The sequence below is a fragment of the Lissotriton vulgaris genome, chromosome 1_2 (genome assembly GCF_964263255.1).
Source record: "Lissotriton vulgaris chromosome 1_2, aLisVul1.2, whole genome shotgun sequence".
Lineage (NCBI taxonomy): Eukaryota > Metazoa > Chordata > Amphibia > Caudata > Salamandridae > Lissotriton > Lissotriton vulgaris.
This window is the reverse complement of record NC_141686.1, coordinates 97,078,641-97,098,670: the sequence shown is the minus strand read 5'-3', so window position 1 is coordinate 97,098,670 and position 20,030 is coordinate 97,078,641. Positions and strand designations below refer to the sequence as shown.

The 20,030-nt window shown below is 49.1% G+C and overlaps 1 protein-coding gene across 2 annotated transcripts in view; it reads left to right on the top strand.

Moving 5' to 3' along the window:
• The window catches only part of BID (BH3 interacting domain death agonist), a 353,803-nt gene that overhangs the window by 222,091 nt on the left and 111,682 nt on the right, over positions 1–20,030 (top strand). For both annotated transcript variants that reach the window (XM_086952899.1, XM_086952900.1), the window contains exon 3: positions 16,542–16,681. In XM_086952899.1, coding sequence (XP_086809025.1) covers positions 16,542–16,681 — 140 coding nt within the window. The remainder of the gene's footprint in view (positions 1–16,541; positions 16,682–20,030) is intronic.

Below are 20,030 nucleotides of genomic sequence, written 5' to 3'. Positions count from 1 at the left end.
ATGGAAACAAGTATGTAGGCTCCTTTGGGGTCGGAACCAAACTGGCTGCAAGCTGGCTGCTCTCTAAATGGCTGGGCTGGCTGATGCCAAAGTCCATTAGGCATCCTCGATTAGCGGACTCCCTAATAGCCCGCACCACGATAGTCACCTGCAGGGGTGTGCCGTGAGCTTGCCTGTGTTGCTGGTGGGCCACCTAGTAACCTGTGTGGCCTGTGCTGCATCGACGTGCCCCGCTGTCCATTCTAAGCCTGGGAGACTTGTGGCTGCTTTGCTGGCCACCTCGGTGCCGGCCATGCCCAGTTGCACACCCCTTGGGATACTGTGCCTGGGCGGGACTGGCTCACTGTCATCCGTAGGATGAGTAGGGTCCCGAGACCGCAAAGCGGCTGCTTCCCTCATCTGCTGGTGGATGGCCTAAAGCAGCAAACAAGCTGCCGGTGCCTCGCTGCATCCTGCTATGCCTCCCGAGCCCATCAGGAGGCTTTGCGATGGCAGGATGGTGGTGCACTGCTGTGCATCCTTGGGGGCAGTCTTAAGAACGCAACCTTGGAAAAACCCTCTACCCCCTACCCCATTTCACAACACCGAGGGGGCCTAAGTGCAGTGCCTCTGCTCAGGTGGGAGGTGGGGTGACACAGCAGATCTGTCTGTATCGGCGTGCCTCGCTGCCTCTCGGTGAGTGACATGCACTCTTCACTGCGGCTTCTCCAGAACTCATGCAGCACTCAGGTGGGCCCTTCTCAACGTACTCCCACATATCATTGGCCCGATAGACTATAGTTGCCTGTTTGTACTGCGCAGGGGTGGACTGCATACCTCATAGCAAGGTCAATGCTGCAGCAGAACTCGATTCGCCTTCTTATCTTTCATATCTCCTGGCAGAGCCTCCTGGGGGGGGGGGGGGGGGGCGTATCCTCCGCCACAGCGGCACTGCGACACCACTGTATCTCCTGGAACTGTGGACTGGCCTTTCACCCGGTGCATCCCTGGACCAGCGCCTGCTGATCCCCATGTGATGTGTGGTCACTCCGGGGTGAGGCAGGACCCAGGGGGAGCTGCTTGCTATTCCCGACCTCCATCCCATTAGACCGTCGGCATTGCGATAACCCCAGCAGCTGTATTGGGGTCACACGACCTGCCCTGCCGCGCGCCCCTGCCATAATTGACTTCAGTTTGCTGGTAGGAATGGGGCGCTATTAAAGAGCCGATACCTACGGAATGTTCTAATAGGCTTACCCTCTTTCAGAGTTCCGATTCCTGAGGCTATGCGGCGCTGGTTGTGCAAGCATCCAGGAATACTAGGGAGATGGAAAAGGTGTCATGCATAAGTCATGCATGGTAGTCGGGAGTTGGGCTACAATTAACATCATTGCCTTTGACTACACGTTACCTGCGCATGGAGCACCGGCAGCTAGCACAGCCCGTGTACCGGCGCCCCTCCAGACACAGCACTTCATCAGTTTAGGTGCCACGTGTCGGGAGAGGGCCGCTGGTTCACCGCGCAGTGCCGACCCCCGCTTGCTCCTGTGCGCAGCCGATGTATTAGTGCAATGTTCAGGTCTCTGCTCACACTGAAACTGCCACAAGCATGGGCATCATATGTATATGTTTTCTGGTGTGCCGTAGCGTGTCATACATTATTGTCATCCTTTTGGAGTGAGTGTAGAAAGATACCCTTCACCTATCATTCCGGTCCTATGTACCTAACCATTATCTATGTTGAATGATTGAATGTATAAAGACATTATACAGGTCTTCTTCACCCACTCTTATGGTCTTATGTACGTAATCATTGTCTGTATGTGGACCTGTGTAAGGTATACTGTCCCGGTCCCAGTTACTGTAGGACTGTTCAATATTATACCTTCACCAGTTTTTCTCTTTTTCTCTTTTCCTTTTGTTTCTCTTCCCCTTTATCCCCCTCAAGGCACACGTGTCAGTATCTACCCACGGAGATCGATTGATTACTCTAGGAATTGCACTAGGGTATCCCACGTGTTTGACAAGGTTATCACTATGTAACCTTGCATTTCCCCTCCTATTTTTTAGTTAGACGTGCACTTTATCCTAGGTCCTAAAGAAATGCTACCGATCTTTTAGACACCATAGGCGTGAAACATGTCGACCTCATGACGAGGCACACCGGCACATAGAAGCCTCACGTGACACACTAACCTGTTGGTTTTTTAATCTACCAAAGACACCACGTGAATAAAACTACCCAAGACTGTATGCCCTTAGGTATTTTTAACCTCACTTGCACACACCACTCCACCTCTTCTATAGAATCCTTCCCGTTATCAGCCCCGCCCTCACACTTGCACACACCCCACGGCGTTTTCTCTTTAAAAGATCTCCGCTAAAGAGACCCTTCGGGGGCCCGTCAGACATTGCAGCGCCGGTCTGACGAGGAGCACAAAAAAGCCAGATGATGAAGCATGACATCCTTCTGGGTGTGTGAGGGCGAAAGAGAGGCAAGACTTGGTCTTCCCCTTCGGGAGTGTATCCTTGAAACCGGGGATTAACATCTACCTCTTTTCTCTCTCCTTCCTTCTCTTCTACCCCTACTCTCTCTCTCTTCCTTTTCTTTTTTGTGGGCGTCATACATGCGCCCATTTGTCACAGAACTTTGTCCTGTTTTGATATAAGGAAAGAACACTACACCTCAAGAATGCAACAACACTGGGTAGATACTGTGTCTGTCTGGGCTGGGACTGAAACCACCCGTCCCCTCACTGGTTCCACTCTGGTCCTGGGCCTGCTCGTGCCTCCCGCAGAGCAAGATCGTGCTGGGGCGAAGCTGAACTCAGAGAGGGCTACCCGGAGCTTACCAATGACCACCCTTGGCCTGTTCCGTGCGGTTCGCCTGGTGTAGGCACCTCTGTAAAAACACTGCAAGTCTGCGCCTTGATGGTTCACATCAGCCTTCTTACTACACTGCAGATCTCCTGCCCGCCCAATGATCAACGCAGAAATACGATGCTCTGCAATCAAAGCTAACCTTTGAGGGCAAGCAACAAACTCAACTTGCGAAGCTGGAGGCACCACCTGAAGATCCTTCAGATTGCACCTTCGGAGAATCCCAGTGCAACAGTGACCTCAGAGAGCTCTTGCTGGAAGTCAAAATAAACCTGCAAGTCATAGATGCGAAACTCGCCTTCCTGATGAGCAGATTAGACCGCATGAAGGAGCGGGTTGACTTAACATGAGGACCGAATGACCCACCTTGAAGCCCTCTTGTCAGATGCAGATGACGGTCATGCCCCTCCAGTGAACATCTCCTAGGAATGAACAAACTACTTGTACTAATCAAATTAAAGAACGCAGGTCTAGAAGCACGCTCACGACGCAATCATCTTCGCATCACTGGGGTCCCAGTGTTCACAGCCATTGACAAAAGTGGAGGACCAAATAGAGTCCATGCTCCGCACACAATTTGGAGAAACTCTCTCCCTGGTCTTCATCGTGGAGCTTGCCCATCACTCCATAAGCCGCATCCCCCGATGGGATCCCGGCTCGCCCAATAGTTGCCAGGCTCCTCAACTGTCGGGATTGCACTGCTGTTCTTTGCCTGGCCCGGGAGCGCAGCTTAGTCCAATACTAGGGCAATGCAGTCTCATTCTACCCAGACTTTACACTGACAGTACAAGCTGCCCTGAGTGTGTTCCTACCAGCCAAGCGACTATTCCAGAAGGCCGAAATCCAATACGCACCCATTTAGCCCGCTAAACTGCTTATTCCCCACAGCGGGAAACTTCACTTCTTAAAGGACGCCAAAGCTGCCCTGAGATACGAGAAACCTATTACTGCTGGAAAGGCATCGCCTGAGGGGATCCTGTGGAGCAAAGAGGCAGCCCACCTCAGCAGCAACAATTAATGCTGTTTAACAGTGGAGGCGCAAGGGCGCCATAGGTGAAGCCACACTTCCCCTGCCCTGCGGGATGTCGACTTAACATTCCCAAATGACAGGGCCGCACAAAGGGTGGTCCAGCACAGACTGATGGCAGCCATAGTCACTGGCTCCAACAAATTACAATGGGAGCTTTTGCACCCAATGTCCAATCGGCCACCTAGTCAAAATTAGACTGGGAAGTTGGCCTGGCCTGCTACTGCCCTCAGGGATGAATCCCATTGTAGGAAAGTAGGATCTGTTTTCTGGTTACCCCCACTTTTTTTCTTGGTGTCAGTATGTTTTTGACTAGTCTGGCTGGGATCCTGCTAATCAGGACCCCAGTCACTGTGCTTTCTCTGTAAATTGACCATGGTAAATACTTATGTACATTCACAATTGGCTACTGGTGTATCCATGTAAGTCCCTAGTATAAGGTTCTAAGGTACCCAAGACATAGGTACAGCAGGGGTCTCTCATGGGCTGCAGCATGTATTGGGCCACCCATGGAAGTCCACTTAACCTCTGGCTACAGGCCTGCAATTGCAGGCTGTGTGAATTGGTGCTTGCACTCCTCATGACAGATATAAGTTTCCTTATATCTGTGGTCATTGCACTTAAAATGTATAAGCCTCCCCTATGGCAGGCTCTTCAGTCCTAAGGGCAGGCATTGTAAGTCTGTTCAGCCATTTTAAAACATATAGTTGACCTCAGTCAATACGAGTGGCTGCACCAAAACCGGTCATGTTTGGTAACAAACGTGTTGGAATCTTAACACTTTGAATATGTAGGTGAGCAACCCAATATACCCTTGCGGGCTCGGGCAAGGTTAATTATAAGAGAAATGGCCAGCAAGGGGTTTTATTGATTGTCTATTTTACAGCACCGTTAGGACCTGTATTGAATCATCAAGGTACCTAAGTCTGAGATTGATCAGTGGCTGTCTTGGATTATTTATTTTTAGGAAAAGAAGTCCAGTAAAATCAGGACAAACAGTGTTACCACACTAACACAGACTAGGAGCCTGGAACAATTCAGGAAGAAACTGAAAACCTACTTGTTTACCATGCTTTAAATTTTTCAGGTTCTCTTCCTCAGCTCTAATCCTTGCAGTAACCCTCTAATATGCGAGCACCAGCGCAGAGATATCCCTTCGGGAATTGATTCATGCGCTTAACAAGCAAATAAATAAATAAATAAAATAAACACGATATATACAATGAATGATGAATAAAAATGAGAAAAACCAGGATTTTGTATTATCTGAAAATTATTATTCAAATCAAATAGTACATTTATATACAGAAAATAGGGTACATAAGTGGATATTCTTTAGATATTCAAGGTAATAGTTGTATCTTCCTTTGACATATCTAAACATTAAGTCCAGACTGCTCAAACATAAAGAACATTGATTTCAACTCAATAATCAGAAGAAAATCAAAGTATGACAAGGAATCAAAAATGCAGAGATGGACTAAAGTAGCCATTGCCAAGATATATTGGCTGTCCATTCCATAGATCTTAGGGCTACAAGAAGCTCCAGCCTCCTGCATCTCTTCTTGCCAAATAGGGCATCCTCACTGCATCCTCTGCACCATGGGCCTTCCTTCTTGGTGAGCTGCTCGAGGTCCTCTTGAGACTGATGTGCCTTCGGCCTGTGGATCCTTCTGAGGGTCTTTTCCTGATCCAATGTGGTTTCCGAGATCCGACGTGGGACAGCTTGTGCACGGCTCCTGGTCCTCCTCAGCTTTACTTGGTCCTCACAGCTGCTGCAACAAGGTCACTGTCAACTCCTCTGAACCACCTGACATCGGTGGGCATTGCTCTTTCATGCCTCCTGGTCACTTCTGAGTGGCATAAAGTCTGTCCCCTCTGCTTGCAGGTTCTTCACTTCCAGAAGCCACCCTTGGAGTCCAACGGACTTCTTCACCAGAGACATTTTTCTCCATGTCTTCCATTGTCATCTACGGAGGTTTCCGATGTCTCTTCACCCCTATGCACCTAGCTTTCCTGGTGTAGCTAACCTGGTCTCCAGGGCATCCACAGGTGGGTTGGCTGTCCAACCTTCCGTCCTCCAAGGGATTTCTTTTGGGTCCTTTGGGAAGGGTCCTTCTGCAAAACTGCAACAGCGAATTCTCCATTGACTTGTGTGGGCACGCAGGTGTGTTTCCACTCTGCACACAGCCTCCGTGGGATTCCTGGGTACTTACCTTGGGCGGTTCCTTATGCCCCTGTTCCTCTGGGCCTTCTGGTCCAAGTCCTGTGCTCTCCTGCAGTTCGCATTCCACTTTCTTAGTATATGACTTGTCCTGGAGACCACTGTATTTTGTGCTTTGTATCTCATTGTAATTAAAGTATTTTTAGTGTATTGTATTAATGTCTCCGGGTAGGAGATATACCAATGTGTTAGGGAGTACTGTATAATAAATATAAGTATTTTTATATAAACATTTTGTGGTTCTTTTTCGTTTAACCTACACTACAGTATTAAACTGGTAAAACAAGCTGCCTAACACTGAAGGCTGCTTTTCACAGCTACCACTTTGAGATCTTTCTATGGTTATCAAATATCACTAAAATCCTGTAAGTGTTGCCTGGATTAGTGCACGGTCATCACTTAAATACATGTGCACCATATACTAAGCCAGCCTCCTACACCCATTTTGTCAGAATGTTGTTGGGGTGGTGGGTGTTTACGCTGTTTTCAACCATGTGTGTGGGTTGGAGTGGGTGGTGGGTCGTTTTTGTCTGCGTTTCATTGTCTGTTTTTTCCCTCTGCCTTAGTAATGTCCCCTGCACAGCACAGCACTATGCCCTTCTCCACCCAGCCACTGACCACCATTGGCCCTCCGTAACAAAGCCCTTGCATCCCCCCAAACACACACAGTGCTATGACCACCAGTAGATGTTTGACCTGGAACATCTGACTGCTCAACAAGCGCACAAAAGCCAGTGTGGTCCATGCTTACCTCAACTGGTACCACATAGACAGCTGCTACCTTCAGGAGCTCCACCTAACACAATCTACAACGCCAAGATTGGCGTTGGCTGGTGCGAGGATGCTTACACATTGCTATACTCTAATTACACAAGGCCCTCCATGGCAATCGATCCAAGCCCTGCATGATGAGGAAGAAAGATACATACTCCTTGTTGACACACCCTGTCAGGTTGACCGTGGTCTATGGCCTAACACTGACAGCCCAACTTTTTTCCGAGGTCTGGCGGCTGATCGACAGCCTGGGCCCGGGTGCGATCCTTTGGGTGGGGTCTTCAGTGTGACTCTAAATGACAAACTGGACTCATCGGGCGGTTCTAGATGCCCTAAACCCAATGCTGTGTCCCAACTAAATGTTCCCATGCAGGACAACTACCTAAGCAATGTCTGGCTGCTTCCACAAAAGACTAGCTCAGAGGACACCTTAACCACAGCATTCCACAATGTGTCGTCTTGTGTAGAATGCTAGGCTGTGATGTACAAACCTGGTCCACCTCAGTGGCACATCTGCCCCGCACTCTCTCAGACCACTCCCGAGTACTACTGGAACTCATATAGCTGCTTGTGGCCCCTCAAACTTATACCAGACGTCTGCCCCCAAGGGTGCTCCGTGTTGTCACTTTCTGCAACGAGGTCTACTTCGTGAGTATTGACAACTTCACAACGAACAAGGGCTCCCTGTTCTCACTCTCGACACTATGGGAGGCGTTTAAGGTAGTCATCTGTGGAACGTGTATTGCAAAACAACATGAGGTTAACTGACCAAGCTAATAAGCGACATTCGCTCCCTAGAGCTAGACTGTTATACATCAAAGAAGCACTGCTTCTATGGCTGCTATTCAGGCAAAAACAACTGAATTGAATGAGTAGGCGGCATACGAGAAATAACTCGACCGCTAGGCAACGGTGCACTGATATGAAGAGGGTGACCACCCTGGGAAAACTCTTGCTGACATGCTCCACAAACTCCGGGCCTCCGCCTACATGGTGGAGCTCTTTGAGTGAAAGGCAGGAGCAACAGACCACTCCTTAGAGGCTCGTGCAAACAATGACCTCCTGCTATTCCAAGCTGTATTAGGCCATGTAAGTACATGATGTGGGGAAGCAGGCTGTGTACCTGCACTCCATGCAGCTGCTGTGGCTGGATTGGGCTCACCTCCGGGTAGGTCGCTTCTCCGCTGCTGCAGCACCACTGGTACCTGTGCCTGTGACCTCCTCCTGCCAGCTGCCCGCTTTGCTGCCTCACTACGGGTCCCCTCCTGGGAGACCCCCCTGTGTGTCTGCTGCCCTCTTCTTCTTTTGTATCCCCGTGTGCCAGTGCCTGTGACCTCCTCCTGCCAGCCGCCTGCTCTGCTGCCTCGCTCTGGATCCCCTCCTGGGAGACCCCCCTGTGTGTCTGCTGCCCGTTTCTTCTTTTTGTACCCCCGTGGGCAAGTGCCTGCTGCCCTTGCCATTTCTGTTCCCCCTTGTGCCTGTCGCCCCTGGTTCCCTTCCTACCCTTCGCCCCGCTACTCCCCCAATTCCCGCCGCTGACTCCCGTCCGGCCTCACCCCCTGCGCCCATTGGCTGTCCTGCCCTCCCACCTCCCAGCTGACCCATCCTCCCCTCACCCACTTATGGCGGCTGCGGCTCGGTCGTGCAGCTGGCGCGCCAAAGGCAAGCCCGTCTGCGCCCGTCCACGCCTGGACCGCACCCAGCGCCAGGACCCCTGGCCCCCGCCTCCCCCGCAACACCAGACTGCTCTACGACTCCAGCACCCCCACGGACAATACCACCCCTGCTACCGGGCCACCCCGAAGCGCACCCAAGGACCCTTCACCTGCCGGAACTGCAGATACACCAGCATCCAGCCTGCCAAACCATCAGCCAGAGAACCCAAACACCTCAGATGCATCCTACTCAACACCCGCTCCGCTCGCAAGCACGCCATCGAACTCTGGGACCTCCTAGACTCCACCGCTCCCGACGCCGCCTTCCTAACGGAGACCTGGCTAAACGCCACCTCAGCACCGGACATCGCCATAGCCATCCCACAGGGCTACAAGATCTCCCGCAGAGACCGCACCAACGGAGTTGGAGGGGGAATCACCATCATCCACAAGGACAACCTCAGAGTCTCAACCAACACCAACGACACACTGCCCACCGCCGAGCACTTGCACTTCCAAATCCACACCGACCCCAACACCACCCTCCGAGGAACGCTCGTCTACAGACCACCCGGACCACGTCTACTGTTCTGCGACACCATTGCCAACCTAGTCAGTGCCCACGCTCTCGACTCCACGGACTACATCCTCCTCGGGGACCTGAACTTCCACCTCGAGAACAACAACGACGCCAACTCCAGCACCCTGATCACCAACCGCGGTCTCAGACAGCTCGTGATGACCCACACCCACGCCGCCGGACACACCCGTGACCCCATCTTCACCACAAGCCCCCACGTCACCTTCAACGACACTACCGAACCCCACTGGACAGACCACAGGTGCTTCCACTTCACCTTCAGGAAACCCACCACAAACCACCGCACCCAACAGCTACCACGTCGCTACCAAGGACCAGCTGACCACCACCCTCGCCCTGAAACCACCTGCGGATCCCACTGACCCAGACACCGCCACGACCAAACTCAAACGATGGATCAACGACTGCGCCGACACACTCGCCCCTCTCAAGACCTCCACAACCAACCACACCAACAAGAAAGCCGCCTAGTTCACCGAAGACCTCCGGACCTCCAAGCGCACCTGTCGGAAGCTGGAAACGAAATGGCTCCACGACCAAACACCAGACAGCCACACAGCCCACAAAAGCGCCACCCGCAGACACCACCAACTCATCAGGACCGCCAAGAGAACCGCCTTCAAGGACCGCCTAGACAACCACTCCCCCAACACCAAAGAGCTCTTCAGCATCGTGAAAGAACTCTCCAACCCCAACTCCAACACCAACGACATCTCACCATCACAGGACCTGTACGACTCATTGGCCACCTTCTTTCACCGCAAGATCGCCGACATCCACGACACTCCCGCACCCACCACCAAGACCACCACCCCTGGGACTGCCCCCCGCTCCAGCCGCCTGACCGTCTGGTCCCACGTCCGTGACGAAGACACCATCAAAACCATGAACTCCGTCCACTCCGGATCCCCTTCCGACCCCTGCCCTAACCACATCTGCAACAAAGCCAGCACAACCATCGCACCCCACCTCTGGAAAACAATCAACAGCTCCTTCGAAACAGCAACCTTCCCGGAAAGCTGGAAGCACGCCGAGGTCAGCGCCCTTCTGTAGAAGCCCACGGCGGACCCCAAAGACCTCAAGAACTTCCGGCCCATCTCCCTGCTCCCGTTCCCGGCCAAAGTGACAGAGAAGATTGTCAAAAAACAGCTTACCCGCTACCTCGAAGACCACAACATTCTGGACCCCTCCCAATCCGGTTTCCGCAGCAAACACAGCACCGAGACTGCCCTCATCGCTGCCACTGATGACATCAGGATCCTGATGGACAAGGGAGAAACAGTCGCCCTCATACTCCTGGACCTATCAGCAGCCTTCGACACAGTCTGCCACCGAACCCTATCAGCACGCCTCTACAACGCCGGAATTCAAGAGAAGGCCCTGGCCTGGACCACATCCTTCCTCTCCAGCAGAACCCAGAGCCTCCCTCCCTTCAGCTCAAAAACCACCAAGATCACCTGCGGCATACCACGGGGATCCTCCCTCAGCCCGATGCTGTTCAATATCTACCTGGCTCCACTCGCCCACGTCGCACGACAACACAACCTCAACATCATCTCCTACGCCAACGACACCCAGCTGATCATATCCCTCACCGAAGACCCCCACACCGCCAAAGCCAACCTCCACAGAGGAATGAAGGCCGTAGCCGACTGGATGAAGGACAGCAGACTGAAGCTGAACTCAGACAAGACGGAGGTCCTCATTCTCGGATCCACCCCTTCAGCCTGGGACGACTCCTGGTGGCCCACATCGCTAGGCGCAGCCTCGGAACCCACAGACCAAGCACGCAACCTGGGGGGTCATCCTCGACTCCACCCTCTCCATGACCAGGCAAGTCAACGTCGTCTCTGCGTCCTGCTTCAACACTCTCAGAATGCTCCGCAGGATCTTCAAATGGATACCACCTGATACGAGGAAAACCGTCACCCACGCCCTCGTCACCAGCAGACTCGACTATGGGAACGCCTTCTACTCGGAAACAACAACCAAGCTCCTGAGACGACTACAACGAATCCAGAACGCCTCGGCACGACTGATCCTCGACATCCCCCGACGCAGCCACATCACACCCCACCTGAGAGACCTGCACTGTCTCCCGGTCAACAAAAGAATCACCTTCAAGCTCCTCATCCACGCACACAAGGCACTACACAACACCGGACCTACTTATCTCAACAACCGACTCAGCTTCCACACCCCCACCCGAAGCCTCCGCTCAGCCAACCTCGCCCTTGCCACAGTTCCTCGCAACCGAAAAGCCACCGCCGGCGGCAAATCCTTCTCCTACCTTGCCGCCAAGACCTGGAACACCCTACGACAGACCCAGGACCTGCTGGCCTTCAGAAGACTTCTCAAGACCGGTCTCTTCGATCAGTCCCCCCCCCAGCGCCTGGTGTGTAGCGCGCTTTAGAAATACTGTGATTGATTGATTGATTGATTGATTGACCAGGCATACTTAGACTCTCCATTTACCTCGGAGGAGATACTGCTGGTCATTCAGAGCCTCCCTGGTGACAAAGCAAAAGAACTGGATGTACTGACCACTACCTTTTACAAAGAATCTTCTCCCATACTAGCCCCCACTTAGTAACGATTTATGAGGACTCTCTGGACATCAGGTTCTTACCACCCTCCCTAAGAGAAGCGCCCATAGTGTCGCTTCTAACACCAGATAAGCCAGCGTCCCGTTGTGAATCATAGTGGCCGCTCTCCATGATCAATGTCAGTAACAAAAGCATTGCCAAACTTTAGCGAACCGCCTCCTCCCTTTGATGCCCACTATCGTTCGAATGGATCAATCTGGCTTTATCCTGGGCTGGTCCACCACACACAACCGGCGTATAATATTCGCCCTCATACACACTCTGGACCTTCAACTTGCTGTCACACTACTGGATGCCATGAAGGCCTTCGATTCCCTTGAATGTCTGTGTCTGTTTTTGCTACTCACGCGACTCAGTCCTTGATTCCTCCAATAGATCTAGCTTCTTTACACTTCCCCCACTACCTGCCTCCGACTCAATGGAATGTTGTCCGAACCCTTCTTGATCACTTGCAGGACACGCAAGGGGTGCCCACCGTCCACAATTTTATTTGTCATGGCAGTGGAGCTCCTCACAGCCGTATTAAGGCAGCACCATGCACTTTGTGGTCTTGGCTTCACGGCTAGGGATCTGGTGGTATCTATGTATGAAGACGACTTGACCTTATACATTCGCAAGCCGCAGGTAAATCTAGCCTCAGTTATTCACAAGGGTATACGGTTCATGAGATACTCCGGTATCCATGTTAATTGGGCCAGATCCACACAGTTTCACTGACCGACTACACACAGCCCTTCCCTTCCAAATACTCACTACAATGGGCATCTGATCCGGTTCGCTACCTGGATATCTGGCTCAGCCGGATTCCAGACAAAATGTGAAAGTTTAATTATGGTCGCGCAGTGGTGTGGCTGGAGGATAGAGTCCCAGTGTGGTCCCGCCTGCCACTATCCCTGACGGGATGGATAGAGATAGCAAAAACGGTCATCCTACCCAAGTTCCTGTTCCTATTCTCAAATATACCTCTCCCACTCACTGCTCAGTTCATGCGCTGGCTGCCCTCCAACCTCGTGATACTGATCTGGGTCAGTAGACAGCCTAGGATTTCATAGGAAATACTCACTCTTCCTCGAGAACAGGGGGTACTGGGTGCACCCAACATGGCTCTTTATGCGCTTAGCGCCCACACACAGTATAGTCACTTCTGGCTCTACCCCACGTAATTCTAGCCACACACTGCTATGGAGGTGGAACATGCCGCAGCCTGTCCACTTGTCACAGGTCTCTATGCACCCTACAATCCGCCACAAGCTGAGTTAGATATGGTGGAGTACAAGCTGGGGGTGTGGGATGGTATGAGACGGCGCATTGGACTTCCCTATCTTTAAGCGCCCTCCTTACCCTCCAGGCACAACCCCCTCTTGCCGTACCTGCAATTTAAGGGCGCTAGAGCGAGGGCACGTGAGCAGGATATTGCCGACCTATACTCAGAAGGCTACTTCATACCCCCGTTTGTGGCCGCTGGAAAGGCACACCCTACAGCGCTTGAGATTCTGCTCTACCACCAACTTTGTGCCACTCGCTGCACGATACATGACACTTTCCTTGAGCACCCACCCACACTACAAGTATTGCAACACATCCTCACCAATCCCTCACCGTGCAAACTGCTCACTGGCCTCCACGCCATTATGCAGGCCACGACACCCGTCCGGGTGTCGGTAACACACACACAGTCTGGGAAACAGCACGGACCCCATTACAGAACCCCAATGCTCCTACTGTTGTGGCCAGACCGCAGCCCTCTCACCCAACTTTAGACTTCAGCTAATACACTTTAAATTCCTCCACCGGTTCTACCGCACTCCTCTACAGCTCCTCCGCATAGGTTTGGTAGCGAACGCATGCTGTCTTCATTGCGCTACCCCTCAAGCCTACTCTTACACATCGCATGGGAGTGTCCACGGGTGGCGGATTTTTGTGTTTGGGTGTTCTCTGCCACACACAGTCATTGGGCACTCCCTACCACAAACTCCCCTAGCCGGCCTATAGGGTTATGTAAATGATGTCCAACCAATGGACCTCCGACTAACGGCCATGCTCCTATTTCTGGCCAAACGCTGAGCGGCCAAACGAGGAGGGCCGTACTCCCGGAGATTACCCTCCTCTGATGCGCTAGGCAGACCTGCATCCAGGGCCACAACTGAACTGCTCATCTGCACCATGATGCCTGTGGAATGGATGCCGGGAATCCGGGAGCCATCTAGTCTCCCGACCCATTGACTAATGGGCAGACAGTAGTGCTTATTAAATTTGAGGAAGGTTAAGTCGCAAGTGTCGTATTTGAGGCTCCCGTTGATGGGCACTTGTTAATTAGCTGTGTACGTCTGAACGCTTTGTGCTGCGCCCTCTTTCACCACCTCCTGAGCCCCCCATTCGCTGATGTTGAAACAATGTTATCACTAAATGCCTATAAAAAAAAAGTATGAAGTCTCTTAGAAGTGTTAAGAATGACCAGAAAACCTGAAGGTTATTTGTAGTAAATCTACAGGAAAATATCACTGATTGAAGTAAAGTGTTTTGAAAGCTGATGGAGACATTCCTAAACTATTATTGCATGAGCTGTCTTTGAATTAATTGGTGTTACGGATTCTCCAAAAATATTTCAGGACTGGCAGTGTTCAATGGAAAACTGTACAAGAACATTTTTAGTTTCGTGTTACATTCAGAATTATTAAATCATGTATTCCAGTTAAACACTTCTAACTGAAAACTTTTTGGAAAAAAGGAGAATTTTTTATTGAAGCAAAGTTACTTAACTGAAGTTTATTCATTCCTGATGCGTTTTATCGATCCATTTCATTGACAACAATCGTCTTCTTTAAGAATGACAAAAGCATATTTCCTCCATTAAATTTTACTAGAAGAGTGGTATCCGGTCCACTACATATGTTCCCATTTTCATAACAAACTCTTTCAGTGTCTTCTTTTTTGCTTTTATAATCGATCTTTTATTTTCATAGTTGTCATCCAACTTAGTAGCGTATCATAACTGCTGGAAATTCTCCAGAGAATAATACGATTACGCGACCTAACCAAGGTTCATAAGTAATACTAATGTCAAAACCAAATCAACAGTTATCATTCATAGATGGAGTAACATTGGAATCCTACTAGAGTGTTGCTGATTCACTGTGTTCCTTTTAGGTCTTGCCTAAAGACCGCTTTGGCTGTATTGGACCAGTTGTGAATAATACTTTAATATGCACTTAAAGTGGGCTTGGCTACAGCCCACTTCAAGCCCTTTGATGTCTCTGTTTTCCCTCTTCTAGCCATTTTCATGAGTCATTGTCAATCACATCTTAGACCAGCACACAGGAGCTTGGCCTTCAACCGTGTATGAAGGACTTGTATTCTGGTGCATGAGGGACTATTTTCTCTCGACCATGCGCACCCCTGCGCCCTCACTCTCTCTCTTCACATCTCACCCCCCTCACTTGATGGTCTCCCGCCACCCCTTCACAACTCAGCGCTGCTCTATGTATTTTTTATTTTCAATGTCTTTCATTTGTAAAGGCCCAGCATCTGCACACTGCTACTGGACTGTTCACTTTAATGAGCTCGAGTGGCATCCAGCTTGTACTTGTAATCCTTAATATAGCATTCTGTAATGGTTTTCTGCTATCTTGGAACAGTAAATAAAAGTACGCGACAAATAATTACAAGTTGGCAGCCTGTTCATCGGCACGCAGGCGCATACATGGTGGCCATATTGGAAGGCAGCCCTTGACTGTGTTTGTGTACACATGCATGCTGATGCATTGTGGCCAACGTGGAAATTTTTTTTTCTCATGAAGTACAAAAGTATAAGTTCGGAGATCAGCTCTAATGCTTGCCGTGTGTGGATATAATTTATTTGATGCATTTTTTTGGACACTTCATTATATATTTACTATTCCAGGAAAGATGGTCAACTGCAATATTAAAAGCGAGATTGATTGGCTTTACTTATACTTGCTGAAATTACGATCAAGCTTTCCAGTCAAAAACAATTCAGTACGTAATTGGCAAACAGATCTCATAGGACTTCTGTGAGGTTCAGGCTTCTCGCACAAACTCTCATCGTTTCAATCTCCTGTCAGGCAGGTCCAAGGCAAGTCAGTGTTTACTGTGCAGTTACCTAGTGAGTAACTGCCATTTCCTAGTGATGTCCGAGGGCTTTCGTTACTATTGAGCTGCTCAGTATTGCCAGAGGCTCCTGTCTGCTTCAACACCTTATCAGAGAATTGAGGATTTGTCAAGGATTATGCTTGGTGATTTGACACGGAGAAAGAACATGCAATAAACGCCAGTATCCTGTCAGGTTTATATTTTAGAACTTAGAAGGAAGTGTTTTATTTGTACAGTACCTAAATAGAACAGCAAACATAAAAATCCTTAAATACTTCAAATGCGCTAGCACCTTGAGAAAGAAAGAATAATTATTCTAGTATATGTGCATCCAGGATCTACAGATGTTTGGGAAAGGAAAAAGAAGTAATAATTTATGACTGTAATTCTAGAACTGTTTTTAATGGTCACTCTTGACGTTCAACAAATAGACATTCCTTTGACGGTCATCTTTGTTTATCAACAGGAAGTTTACCATACAGACATACTTTGATTAACTGTGAACACAACAAAGCAAAAAATGGCAAATAAGCTACATAGTTAAAGTTGTACAATATAAAATTGACTGGGGTGAACCCACAGCTTCATGTGACCTGTTAACTAACTGCATTGATCACTTGCATGTGGTAAGTGATTTGGGAATTTGTCTAGTCAGTTGAACTAATTTCCTTTCTTTCCTCCTTAGTTGAAGAATCAGAAGCTGATGTATGTATTACAATAGCACATCGCCTGGCTCTGATGGGGGACGAGATAGATAGCAGAATACAGCAAGAAGTGGTAGACAATTTAGTGAATATTCTTCTGGATGATAATCTTTCACAAGAGGTGAGGAACATGAGAAGTAATTTTAAGTTCAAAACTCAGTGTGGCAGATTTTATATATTGAATGATAGAAATAACCAAATTCTAAGCATTAACAATGAGTGTTACAGACATTACAATTCATGTGCTTTAAGAACCATGCACGTATTCTTTGATATTAAATGAGAGCCTAGAAGCTATCAGTTATTTATATATATTGTATTTTGTTTATTTAGGGGAGGGAGAATTTCTTAAAGCTTACCAACATCTCTGAGGAACGGGAAGCTCTGAAGTTGTAAATCTTATTTAGCCGCAGTCTACAAAGCCAGAAACCTTTTTTATGCAGAAGTGTTGGTACGAATGTACAATTTATGTGAAGCACCCACATGTACGCATTGACCACACAAGGTAGTCAGAGTGTGTTTCAAGGGAGTCCACTGCTTATGTGGGGGAATGCTATGCAAATATGATCTATACCCAGTCTTAACTTTGTAATAATTCACAAATATTTTAATTAATTTTCCTTTCTTGCCCATATTTCTGAATTGACATCTGAATAATCCAATGTAAGTTGCAGAGACCGCGTGTGAAACTACATCAGAGTTCAATAGCAGACACGTAGGGAACTATTTTCAAAGGTAACCTACAGTTATGAGTAATTTATATGTTCTCTTCCAGGGGATACTCATCAATAGTCATAAGCACTGAATAGTCCCGCCCACATGCGGGGAGCCCGCAGCATATTAAAAAATACACATATATATATATATATATATATATGTGTGACCAAAAACGACCAGCAGCTTGAGGCCGCACAGCACTGCCGGTGAGTAACAACTCTATTTAAACCAAGCAGGCAGCTTAACATCCCTTTGAAGTCCATGGCCTGACGCGCTTTGGTTTTATATATATATGTGATCAAGGTTACTTGTTAACCGAAACGCGTCATGCCGAAGTGAACCGTATGAAGAGATAATAAATCTTCCTGGAATACTTACCTGCTGCTTGGTGGTCCGTTATTCTGTGGTCCAAACGCCGTTTGCAGAAGCTGCGAGGATATATATATATATATACGCACGTACGCAATACCTTCAATCATAGGTATATACATGAATATACATAAATATGCAGCCTAAACATCATTTAAACAGTCTAAGATTTAAAATATAATACCTTATATTGCATTTCTGTACTAAAGAACATGCACTCCTCTAGTGTTCCAACACAGCATTTTATTTTCAAAGAAAGGCTAATAGGCTGCATAGAGAGAACTGGATTAGTAACAAACTGTCACCGTGCCTTTAAGACCTCCAGGAGCTCCCTGCTCCCATCATGTACCACAAGTGACAGTTAGGTCACTTCTTTTTTCTGGCTCCTTTTGTAAGGATCCTTGAGCATTGAGCTTTTTTTGATTGTTCTAGTCAGAACTTGGTTTCCTGAAAAAAATGTCTTCATCATTCTACGTTTTGTGACTGCTGGCAGCTTCTTTAGTGGTTTTCTGACAATTTACCAACTTTTTCTGTCAGAAATGCCAGATTTATTCAACAAATGTCTCTCCTGTGGGAAGAAAATAGCAAAGTTGGACCCCCACTCTGTATTTATTGTGTGTTTACCATCCTCACACAATCCAGAGAAGTGTTATTTTTGGCAGTAATTTTCTAAAAGAATACTTAGGGACAGAGAAAAGATAAAGCTTCATACCCTACTGGAGAGAGGAAAAGGACCTTCCAGAAGTGGCTTTGAAATCAGTCATGCTTTTGAAGAGCCCTCCTCTCGGGAACGACACAGACCTGAGAAGAAACAACATTGTTCTGTTTCTCCAGCATCAAAAAAAGAAGCAGATCCCTGACTGTTCCCCGGCAGCTTCGAGAGTGACGTAGGCAAAGCAGGCAAGGCATGCTACAACGTCGAGGGACAGATCGCCGTTGAGGCGTTCAGAGCCTCCGCCGTCAAATTGTAGCTCGCAGTATGTTACACCGGAGAAGCATAAGTCAACATCAAAATCTGGGTCGACGTTGGAAAAATTCCCATCAACGTCGAGGCGCCGATCGATATCCAGATCTCCTCTGCCGTCACAGCAAGCACGGTCGGCATTGAGAATGTCAACGTAAAGGGCCCGCCGCAGTCCCACCGTCAGTCGGCGTCGAGGAGTCCGTCGCTGTCCCACTGGTAGTCAGCGTTGAGGACATCGCCTCCGGAACACAAGCGGTCGACGTCGAGGATCCCAACTTAGCCAAACAGGCGGTCGACGTCGAGAGCTGCACAGTCAGTGTCTCCAGCTGCAGTTAGATGTTGAGAAAAGTAAACCCTACGACGGTGACTGGCATCACGTCGCCAAGACCTCCCTTGTCTTCAATGGAAAGTTGAGATTGACGTCCAGGTCCATAAGGTCGAGGGAAGCATCATCTTCTCCAGGCATTAATATAGGGCAAATCTCGTCGGCGGGATCACCGATTGCAGGAAAACAGACACCTCCTGTTAACCTTTTGCCAAGATGGCTACAGAGTGTCTGACATTGAAGGGTTCCACCCAGAAGTCCTGGTTCAGACTACTCTCAAACATATTCTCCCTCCAGAGTCTCAGCTGTTCCACTACCAGCTAAATCCACGGGAATGTCTCCACGCAGTTCACTAAGGAGAGCTAGGTCTCCTCCAACTCACCATTCCCGTTCCAGAACATCGCTTCAGCTGTCTAGATCTCGCCCTTCCTCCAAATCAAGAACAAGTCGGCGAAGGTCTCCATCATGGTCTACATCCTCAAGGTCCTCTGTGAGAGACTATTCACTAACACTTTCTGCTACCCCCTCACCCTCCCACCCCCCTGCCAGAGTGTCTCCTATTGATGACATGGTCACTTTTAATGAAGTCCTCTGCAGGGGTGCCAACAAGTTGAATATTGACATGCCTGTGCCGACTACTTCGAAATCGGTTATATTCAAGACTTTACACCATCGGTCCTCGTCAAGGCCCTTACTACCTTTGGTTCCTGGTCTGCTTAAACCAGCGCTGCAGACTTTTTAAACTCCAGCTGTAGTAGGTGCTGCCCCTCCATGTATTTCTAAAAAGTACTTGGCACCTGACCAGGATCCACTAATCCTACGAACAGATCCTCCACCAGATTCTGTGATAGTTGCAGCGGCCAGGAAAACACATCCTGGAGCAATATCCTCTGCAGTCCCTCCTAAGAAGGAGAGTAAACACATGGACTCTCTGGGGAAAAACGATGTGAGTACAACGGCATTCTTCATGAAAGTGGCCAGTGCCTCAGCACTTCTTGGCAGGTACAACAGATCTCTGTGGGACTCATTATCTAGATTCACAGAGAAGCTGCCCAAAGAAGACCAGCAGGACTTTCATGAAATCTTGCACGAAGA